Source organism: Megascapheus bottae, chromosome 10, assembly GCF_031878675.1.
Source record: "Megascapheus bottae isolate mThoBot1 chromosome 10, mThoBot2.hap1, whole genome shotgun sequence".
Classification (NCBI taxonomy): Eukaryota; Metazoa; Chordata; class Mammalia; order Rodentia; family Geomyidae; genus Megascapheus; species Megascapheus bottae.
In genome coordinates, this window is record NC_143518.1 from 40,739,635 (window position 1) to 40,750,097 (window position 10,463).

Consider the following 10,463-nt stretch of genomic DNA (forward strand, 5'->3'; position numbering starts at 1 on the left):
CCACCCCACCTGGTTTGTTTTTGAGACAGGGTTTAACTTTTTTTAAACCTGGCCTAACTTTTTTCAAATTTGGTCTCAAATTATGTATGCTCCTTCTGATCTCTGCCTCCCAAATAGCTGAGATTTACCACCTATATCAACATTCCTTCTAATAGGTCCTACTCTTTGGGATTTTGAAAAGTAGAAATAATCTGTGCAAGGTGTAAAATGAGAAGTGAACAAATACAAGAAATGACTAGGGTGTAGTCCATACACTTCAATTTTCATAAGATACTAGATCTACACAAAGTAAAGCAAAGCAACAAGAGGTAGTGATGAGAGTACATTTGGTGTTTTTAATTCTGGTCTTACTTCTTCTTATCATACTCCTATATATTTTTTAGTTTAATACTTACTGAGCATGTATTATGTTCCAGACACTATGTTGGCCTAGTACTATTACAGTGGTTGAGGCAGCCTTCTCACAGTTAATTGAGCAAAAAATATCATAAGTCAAACTTTTTTGCTAACTATTTTTACTTATGTTATTTCATTTACTTGCTACTAGCATTCTAGCATTCTAGATATTTCATTCTCCTTTCCTCATTTCTAGACAAGGAAATTAAGTTCAGAAATGTTTATGAATTTGTCTAGTGCCAGATAATTACTAAAGTTTCATGTTAGACTCATTTACTTATTCTGCCATTATTTCTTGGTCACCTGAAAGAAAACCCTGTGACCAAAGCTAAATATACTGTTTATGTTGATTATACAAGGGCCTCTGTATACTATTATGTGCTCACACATGAACACATAGTTCTACTTAAACACAGAATAATGTGCCAGCTACAGCCAATACTACTTCATTTATACAATTGTGCTTGATAAGAATGACCTGGTTGGGGATGGGAATATGACTTAGTAGCAGAGTGCTTGACTATCATACATGAAGCCATGGGTTTGATTCCTTGGTACCCTACATACAGAAAAAGCTGAAGTGGTACTGTGGCTCAAATGGTAGAGAGCTAGCCTTGAAAAGCTCAAAAAAAAAAAAAACAGTACCAAGGCCCCAACACTGTCAAAAAAATAAAAAATTAAGTGGAAGAAGGATATGGAAATGACCAAAGAGGTCACTGTTCCTGGTTACAGTCTTACTTCTCATTCACCTCTATCATACCTGCTAAGTACTGAGTTCAATACTTCTCCTTGTTCAAATGGTCAGGTCTTCACCTCAAACATATTCTGGCTATGCCAGACATTTAATCATCTACTTCCAATTTTCCACACTAGTATAGAAATCTGATTCAGAGGCCAAGACTTTGGCCTACTGGTAAAGTGCTTATCTACCATGCACAAAGACCTAGGTTCAATTCCTTGGTACCACATACATAGAAAAAAGCCTAGAAATGGTGCTGTGGCTCAAGTGGTAAAGCTCTAGCTATGAGAAAGCCCAAGGACAGTGTTCAAGGCCCTGAGTTCAAGACCCAGGACTGGCACACACACAAAAAAAGAAATATCTGATTCGGTATCATTCTTCCTCAGTTTTATTCATAATTCTAGTTTAATTTTTTTCTTTTTATACACTGAACTTTTATTTTAGGAAATTCTAAAAGGGACATAATAATATGTACTGCTTTGTACAACTACTTAAATATAATAATAAAAAAAGGACACACATTGGGTCATTCTACTACCATCTTGAACAAACTGCTATTACTTTTATGGTAACAAAGATAATAAAAATATGAACATAAACTAAAATATCTTTTATTGTCAAATTTTGTAGTATCATAACTGAAAATTGTTTCATTGGCCATTCTTTTCTAGAGTAGCCATCATATGGATTTTACTTGAAACATTCATTTAAGACTTGTGATCTTCAAGGAATAATAAACTCTTAAAGATAGTTTTAGATTAATTATCTTTTCATTACTCTGTTTGCCTGCCATTCCCTATCTCCCTTCCTCCTTCTCTCTCTCTCTCTCTCCCTCTTTCTCTCTCCTCTTTACTATGTCATCTCCATACAAAATCACAGAGAGGCTATTCTAAAAGCCTATTTAAAAGAAAATGCAATCAGGGTCTTCTCTTTGGTAGTGGTAGAGTTGTTTGTGTCTTATTATACTACAGTCTAAATGCTTTTATCAAATACCAGAGCAGGAGCAATCTTCTTCCTCTTCTGCCATCCTTGTGACTCACTAACCAACCACAGTATAAGTATTAATTAAATGATCTTGAGTAAGCCCTAGAAAAGTAGGAGTACCTGAATAAGGACTCAGGAGTCAGTCCTCACATTGTTTAGTAACAAGGCAAGAGCCAGTGTTGACTTTCTAAATAGTCTATAGCATAAAGCAATGATATTTGAAGTTAGAAGAGTTCTGTGTTCTCCAATGAGCCATTTGTATCTTACCTCTCTTTCAATGGCAAGACTCCTAAAATTTAAGTAATGAATAATGATTCAGCCTCTATGTGAATTGTTCTAGTGACAGAGATCTTCATTGCATTAGAAACATCATTGTAAGGTAGTTGCATTCACTACAAAGTTCCTAATAACACTTAGTCTTCTTTCTAGAAATTCTTAACCACTAATTTGAGCTATATTGTTGAATTCGCTACCTTACACAAAATAAGGAACTTAAAATAATAGCAAGATTGTGGCCTCAGAGACATAGTCTTGAAACATTTCAGCTCTGAATCTTTACTCTGCCATTTACTAAGTACACATCCATAGGCAAGTTGCCCAACAGCTTAAGAGCCCTAACTTCTTTATCTGCTCAAAGAAGATAATAACTACCTGTAAGGGCTGTATGGGTTAAAATAGCCCATGTAAAGCATCTGACATATCATGAGTGCTCAATGAACATTTGTTCCTTTCTGTTCCACACCCAAGAAAGCTCTTCAGATATTAGAAGACAGTTAATATGTCTCTCCTAACTTTTTTTCTCTCAAATTCAGCCTAAACATCCTCAAATTCCTTCAACTATATCTCATAAGATTGGCCTGTGAGGGCCGGGAGTTTGTCCTAGTGGTAGAGTGCTTGGCTAGCATTCACAAAGACCAGAATTCGATTCCTCAGTACGACATACATAGAAAAAGCCAGAAGTGGCATTGAGGCTCAAGTGGTAGGGTTCTAGCCTTGAAAAATCCCAAGGACAGTGCTCAGACCCTGAGCTCAAGCCCAGGACTGGCAAAAAAAAAAAAAAAAAGACTGGCCTGTGACCTCCAGGGCACAGAGGCATGATTTATGCAACTAGAATACCGGGTATAGGCTTGGAAAGTAGTTTGTATTCAATAGATGCTAACTAATCAAAATTAAGTTGATCTTCATATGCCAATCTCTACTTTCAAAAAAGTCTTCACCCTTTTGGTGGGAAAGGGGATGCCGAGAAACTATTTATAGATATCAGAGGAGATTTTTTTTCCCCAACATTCAGTTACCTTGCACTTGATTTGATTATTTTGAATCTTTTTAAGTTTCTTTCTGAAGAGCAATGCAGCCTTTAGCCTATATTATCTCACTTAATTACCTCCATTTTCATCTTTTCAATGACTTGGTCTTTGTCTTTTACATTTATTTTCATGGGTTTGCTGTCTATTCTTTTTTTTTTTCCTTTTTGTGGGTCATAGGACTTGAACTAGGCCTAGATGCTGACCCTGAGCTCTCAGCTCAAGGCTACCACCCTACTCCTGGGCCTTGGGCATTGTCCCTGAGCTCTTCAGCTCAAGACTACTACCCTACCCTTGAGCCAAGCCCCACTTCCTGTTTTCTGTAAGTTAATTGGACACAAGAATCTCAGGTCCCTTTGTGCCTGGGCTGGTTTTGAACCTTGATCCTCAGATCTCAGCCTCCTGTGTAGCTAGGCTTATAGGCATGAGCCAACGTGCCCGGCGTGCTGTCTATTCTTACAGCCTTTGAAAAGGTAAGGATGTTTTTAAGCATAGGTAACTTTCATTTTAAATATCTATTGTAACCCCTCTGTACATAACCCCAACAATAAAATGATAAAAAGAGAAAGTAAAAATAGAATTACCATATAAAAAAGAATTACAACTAAACAAAATAAATAAACATCTACTGAAACAACTGAATGTAAATCTTCCATTAATTAAATACTCTCTAGGAGGACTCTAAAAGACAATAAAAGCATTTTCCTATTCTGCATGTCAGACTCCTTTCTGTTCTTACTTCAGCATCCACATTACAGAAAGAACACAATAATATGGCTACTCATTTCTTTTTTTTTTTTTTTTTTTGCAGTCCTGGGGCTTGATCTCAGGGCCTGAGCACTGTCCTTAGGCTTTCTCAAGGCTGGAGCTCTACCACTTGAGCCACAGCACCACTTCTGCCTTTTTTTAATACATGTGGTACGGAGGAATTGAACCCAGGTCTTTGTGCATGCTAGGCAAGTACTCTACCACTAGGCCAAACTCTCGGTTCTGGGTGCTCATTTCAAAGCTGCTGAATAATTATTTTTAAATACCTTTTAAAAGCAGATGTCTGCCAGGCACTGGTGGCTCACGCCTATAATCCTAGCTCCTCAGGAGGCTGAGATCTGAGGATAGCAGTTCAAAACCAGCCCTGGCACTAAAGACCATGAGACTCTTATCTCCAATTAATCACTAGAAAATGGGAAGTGGAGCTGTGGCTCCAGGGGTAGGTAGGTAGTCTTGAGCCGAAGAACTCAGGGACAGCGCTCAGGCTAAGAGTTCAAGCCCCATGACCCACAAAAAAAGAGAGAAAGAGAGAGAGATCCGAGGATGGTGGTTCAAAGCCAGCCCAGGCAAGAAACTCCATGAGGCTCTTCTCTCCAATAAACTATTCAAAAAAAGCCAGATGTGGTACTGTGGCTCAAGTGGTAAAGTGCTCGCCTTGAGCAAAAGAAGCTCAGGGATAGCAGCCAGGCCCTGAGTTCAAGCCCCAGGACTGGCACACACACACACACACACACACACACACACACACGCCAATGTCAATCACATTTTTTAAAATAGCATCACCTTCAGTAAGCAAAGTTCTGCATATCCAGCAAGAATTTTTTTTCTCTGACTGGCTCTGAGCAAGAAGTACAGAGCATTAAAATGGCTGAATCAACTGGAATCTCCACTTTTGTCACATGACTAAGTGGAGCCTTTATTTTTAAATACATGATTGATACCCATCTCAGGGTTGGGTCAAATGCAGGCCATCCTGAGGGCTGAGACAGGAGTCAAGTGACTTTGGAGATCCCTGACATATCTATGATTTATCAAATAGAAATGTAATTGTGTCCTCAGGTTTAAAAAAAAAACAGGCTGGGAGTTTGACCTAATGGTATAGTGCTTGCCTAGCATGCACAAAGACCCGGGTTCCACATACATAGACTCGGTACCACATACATAGAAAAAGCCAGAAGTGGTGGCTCAAGTGGTAGAGCTCTAGCCTTGAGAAAGCCTAAGGACAGTGCTCAGGCCCTGAGTTCAAGCCTCAGGACTGGAAAAAAAATCAACTTTAAGTCCTGAAGATTCTTTAAAATAAGTCATGCAAAAGTCAATAATAAAGATCAGTCCTTCATTCTGGGGGATGAATCTGAAGCTAAGATTTAACTGAAGCTGCCCGAGAACTAAAGGGAAATGTGACACACAACTCAGAGCAAGAAGGGGGGGAGACCGGGCTTGATGGGGATGAATCAGGTCATTAGACCCAGAGGGTGTTACCTTATAACTGTGCAATTAGAGACTCAATAAAAGGTGCCAGTTCCTGCTGTCAGCTCACAGCCCGCTGCCCCACATTCCGCTTGCTCTCACCTGTGGACAAGGTAAGTCTTACAGACTATTTGCTTGAGCACACTTTGAGTCTCAACTATTGCATTGCTTGTATATGAGATTTCATTAGTAGTTTAGAGAAAACATCCTGTAAATCAACCCCTGCTAATAACATTAGACTGGGAGTCTAACCATTCCAAATGCACTGTTACTTAGGAAAGATTTTTAGCATTTTCCTTTTTGAAAAAGTACAAACAGTTTGGATGGCATGGACACAAATTCTTTTGTATAAGACATGAGACTTAGAACTATATTAAAATAAAAATGTATAGTCATGTAAATTATTGGAAATGACAAGGGGGTTCAATCTCTATTTTACCAGTGAGTTCACATGGAACCATGGTTTCTTTAAAAATGTGTTGTTTGGGAAGGACATACTAAATCCACAAGCACAACAATGTTCATTGCAGCACTATTTACCATAGCAAAGATATGGAACCAACCTAGATGTCCCTCAGTTGATGAGTGGATCAACAAGATGTGGTATTTATACACAATGGAATTCTACGCTGCTGTCAGAAAGAATGATGTCACCCCATTTGTAAGGAAATGGAAAGACTTAGGAAAAATTATATTAAGTGATGTAAGCCAGACTCAAAGGAACATAGGCTCAATGGTTTCCCTCATTTGTCATAATCAGTAGAAACCTTGGGCTCTACTAGCAGAGATTTACAATAGACTAAAACCTAGATACTTAAAGCCACATAGGATGAAGCTAAATGAAAGGACCTCCAGGATATAGAAACAAAAGCCATATAATGAGTGATTGTTGTCCTTAATGAACTATGTTATCTCTCATCTCTTTTGCTGTCCCTTGGCTATCTCATATTGTTATAGTATTTCATCTTGCTATCTGTTATATTGTATATATGTTATTTGAAATAGGATAGGGAAGGGGGGAAAACAAGATGAGGGGTGGGGGTAGGGGGGAGGAAATGGGGACCAAGACATGAGAAAGGGTATCAATGTATGTGAAGTAATGCACCTTCTATCTGATGAATATGATTACAATATTAATTACAATAAAAATATATGGAAAAAATGTGTTTTGGGGGGACTAGAAGTGTGGCCTCTTGGTAGAATGCTCGCCTAGCATGTACAAAGTCCTGAGTTAATTCCTTGTTACCCCACATACAGAAAAAGCCGGAAGAAGCTCTGTGGTTCAAGTGATAGAGCACTAGCCTTGAGCAAAAAGTATCCAAGGACAGTGCCCAGGCCCTGAGTTGAAGACCTAAGACTGGCAAAAAAAAAAAAAAGTGTTGTTTCTACCTGCCACATGGGGGTTGATTTTCTTAACATTGCTATTCTGCCCTCTAAAAGATTTACTAAATTTAAAAGCTATATTTGCTTTCCTAAGCAGAGGAAAAAAGCAGACAAGCCTTCTCAGATAAGGTTCAGAGAACTGGTCTCCTCTATTGGCTTCATTTGTATATTTATACTATTGGGTTAGTTCTTTTTTTCAATTGTTTCTTGAAATAAAGTATTCCCAAGACAAATAAATATTGTTGTTTACCTCAGATTATGGAGAAGTGTCTATTCTAATACCTACCAGTGCTAGATCTGATCCCATCACAATGTCTCATGCAAAACTAAATCACTCTTCGAGTTCCAACACAGTATTTTAAGATACAGAATAGAGTGGGTGATGTAAGGAGCATTAGGGAGTATTTATCCTGGGAAACAAGCTTGTTTTTTCTCACAAACAGCCCTGAATTTGTAAAGATGCCTCACCTTTTGAGAGATGTCTTCCATGTGACTGAGACATTCTACAAGTATGCCAGGGAGGACCATGACAAAGCCACACTGACCTGCAGAGAGTTGAAAGAGCTCCTTCAGGGCGAGTTTGGGGACTTGCTTCAGGTGAGATGCTTATAGTGCTATAAAATTTCCTTCCTACTTGCCACTTTATAATCCAAGTAAGATGGGCATAAGCAATTTTTGTCCATTTTGTCCAGCTCTCAACTCTCACTGACTTTTGCCCAATTCTTACCATATAGTTACCTTTCCTGTGCAATTGCATAGTCAGTTCTACAAAGAAAATAATTTCCATTACTGAAACTATTACTTCATCAAAGCAGACTTCTGAGTTGAGTCACAGACCATTATGCATCACATAAATGTTCCTGAGGGAAAAATGGTATAGAAGCAATGAATTCTCACTAACTCTTAGGAACAGAGTCAAAAAAAGAGATCTGGGGAGATAGACACTTGACACATACAAATAAGCTAACTTGTCCATGTTTTTTCATGCAGCCACATGTCATTCATGCTGTGGAGAGAAACTTGAATCTTCTAGATATTGATAGCGATGGCACCATCAGTTTTAGTGAATTTGTTATTGCGATGTTCGGCTTACTGAACCTTTGTTATCATGAAATACAAGTATTACTCCATTCAGAACCAAGACAGGTATCTAAATCAGAGAAGCCAGATGACGTGGATCTTCAGGCAACTACCAGAAATAGTTATCAGACATCAGGAACTCCGCCATCTCAAGAAAAGATAGAACTTCCTTCAGAAATAGCAGCAGCAGCTCAACTCAGCCATGAAGAAGATGAGGCAGTTGAACACCATAGAACAGAGCCACAGGAGCACATCAAGACTGCTAACCTGTCATGGGAAGCATCTGAGCCCACTGACTCTAAGAACCAACATCTGGAAGGAGATGAACAGGACCAAGAACAGAGCCAAGATACACCAGCAATGGAAGACAATGGAGCCCAACTCAGGACAAACAAGCTAGCCAAAGAATCAGAACAGACCAGCAGTAAACAGGATATCCATAGGGAAGAAGATAAACCAATCAAGAAGCAAACTGGCACCAAGATAAGGGACTTGACTAGAGAACAAAAAGAAAACTTGGCACCCCAAGAAATTATACAGAAGCCATTGGAAGACCAGGAAGTTGCTGCAGAAAAGGGCATTAAGAACCACTGTAAAACACAAGAACCATTCCTACAAAAAAAAGATGGAGTCAGTTTGGAGACTACTGCCCTGCCAGGACAATCTGCTGTCAGGAACCCATCTCATACACAGAAATCAACTGATCACAAGGATGACTGCAGAATATCTGAAACTCAAGAACCTCGAAAAGATGCTGATAGGAGACCACCTGAGACCACAAATTCAGATGAACCCGAGAAAGAGAGTAGCCTATATGAAACCACAGACTGGCCAGCCCAACGAAGTCACACAAATGTTTCAGAAACGTCTGATATTAGAGCTGAAACAAACAAGTGGCAAAACCCTGAGACACATAAAGCAGCAAAGCAGATAGAACCTGGGAAAAAAACTCAGGCTCCAGTTCTGAAAGCCCAAACACAGTATGGGAAGGACCAAGAATTTCAAGGATCATCAAAAGAAAAGGACAACAAAAAAGATTCTGCTACACAGAATCTAAGCTCAGAAGAAGGAAACCAGGATCACTCTGAACTTAAAGGAGAATCAGTTTCAGTAAAAGACTTAAGACATGCTGAGGAAGGCACAGCAGAAGGATTTGTGATCAGCAAAGATGACCCTGCAACAAAGAAAATATCAGGAGCCAGAGAAAGAACACAAGAGTTGGCACCACTTAGGAAGCAGTTTGAAGGAAAGCAGGGCAAGCCCACCAAGACTTCTGACACATCTATGAGACAGGAGGATGACTATAATGGGGAAGATAACAAGTTATCAATCACACAGAATGATGAAGAGTCTTGTGAAACTCCCAACAATCTAAGTCCAGAGGAAAGTAAAAGCAGCTCTGAGACAAAAGACCTACATGTGCAAGAGGATCCTCGGGGTCAGGTAGATTCACACAGAAAGATTTTGCAAGAAGGACACCCCAATAACTCAGATTCCCAGAAACAAAGAGAACCAGATGAGAACAGCAGAGTGGAGAACACAGGGGTATCCTCTGTCAGAGAGGATGTGCAGCTCCCAGAGGAACATGAACAGCCTACCAGAGTGGGGCACAAGAGTCTAGGCTCAGGGACCCAAAGTTCTGATGCAACTGTAGAGCCTGGTGAATACACAAAGTCACAGATTTCCACAACAAGAGGCCAAAAGAGAAAGTCTCTGAAAGCACAGATCTCAGATGGCTTGGATGCAGGCTCCCCCAGCCATGGTTCTGTACCAAAAAACCCTGGAAAAGAAAGCAACAGAAAAGAAATAAAAATACAAGGCCCAGAGATGGAAGAAGGGGAAGGTGGGACGCCAGTGACTCAGGAAGCTCTATTAAAAAGCTTGGATGAAGACAATTCAACCTCCTCCAAGACACATCTTAAAACAGCAGAAGAACCTGCGTCATTGAAGGAAGAGGATGAAGGTCCCCAAGAGCCAGCAGGAGAGAATGAGAATCAACAATGCAACAAATCATTTTCATTACCACAAGAGAAGTTATGAATAGCTTCATGCATGTCAACATGCCCCAAACTTCTTCCCTCTTGATTACCCACATCGCCCATGTAAACATATGCAGATTCAAATTAATAATCCTTTAAATTCTCTCCCTAAATTCCTATAATAACAAAAAAAAAAACAAGTAATAAAACATTCAGCAGTGGAAGTCACCAACAAAGAATATGTGACCAAACAAATAGAATCAGTAAAAAAAAAAAAAAATTCCTACCATACAAAGCAAGATAGCTCCAATAGTTTATCATGTGGTGGTTTTATCTTTATTTTGTTTCTAAAAACAAAAATTT

The 10,463-nt window shown here is 39.3% G+C and overlaps 1 protein-coding gene across 1 annotated transcript; it reads left to right on the forward strand.

The window, feature by feature from the left end:
- The first annotated feature begins 7,500 nt into the window (after positions 1–7,500).
- On the forward strand, positions 7,501–10,161 carry Tchhl1 (trichohyalin like 1). Its single transcript, XM_090339986.1, has 2 exons — positions 7,501–7,638; positions 8,032–10,161. The coding sequence occupies exons 1-2, from the start codon at positions 7,501–7,503 to the stop codon at positions 10,159–10,161; spliced, it is 2,268 nt and encodes a 755-aa protein (XP_090196112.1).
- The last annotated feature ends 302 nt before the right edge of the window (positions 10,162–10,463 follow it).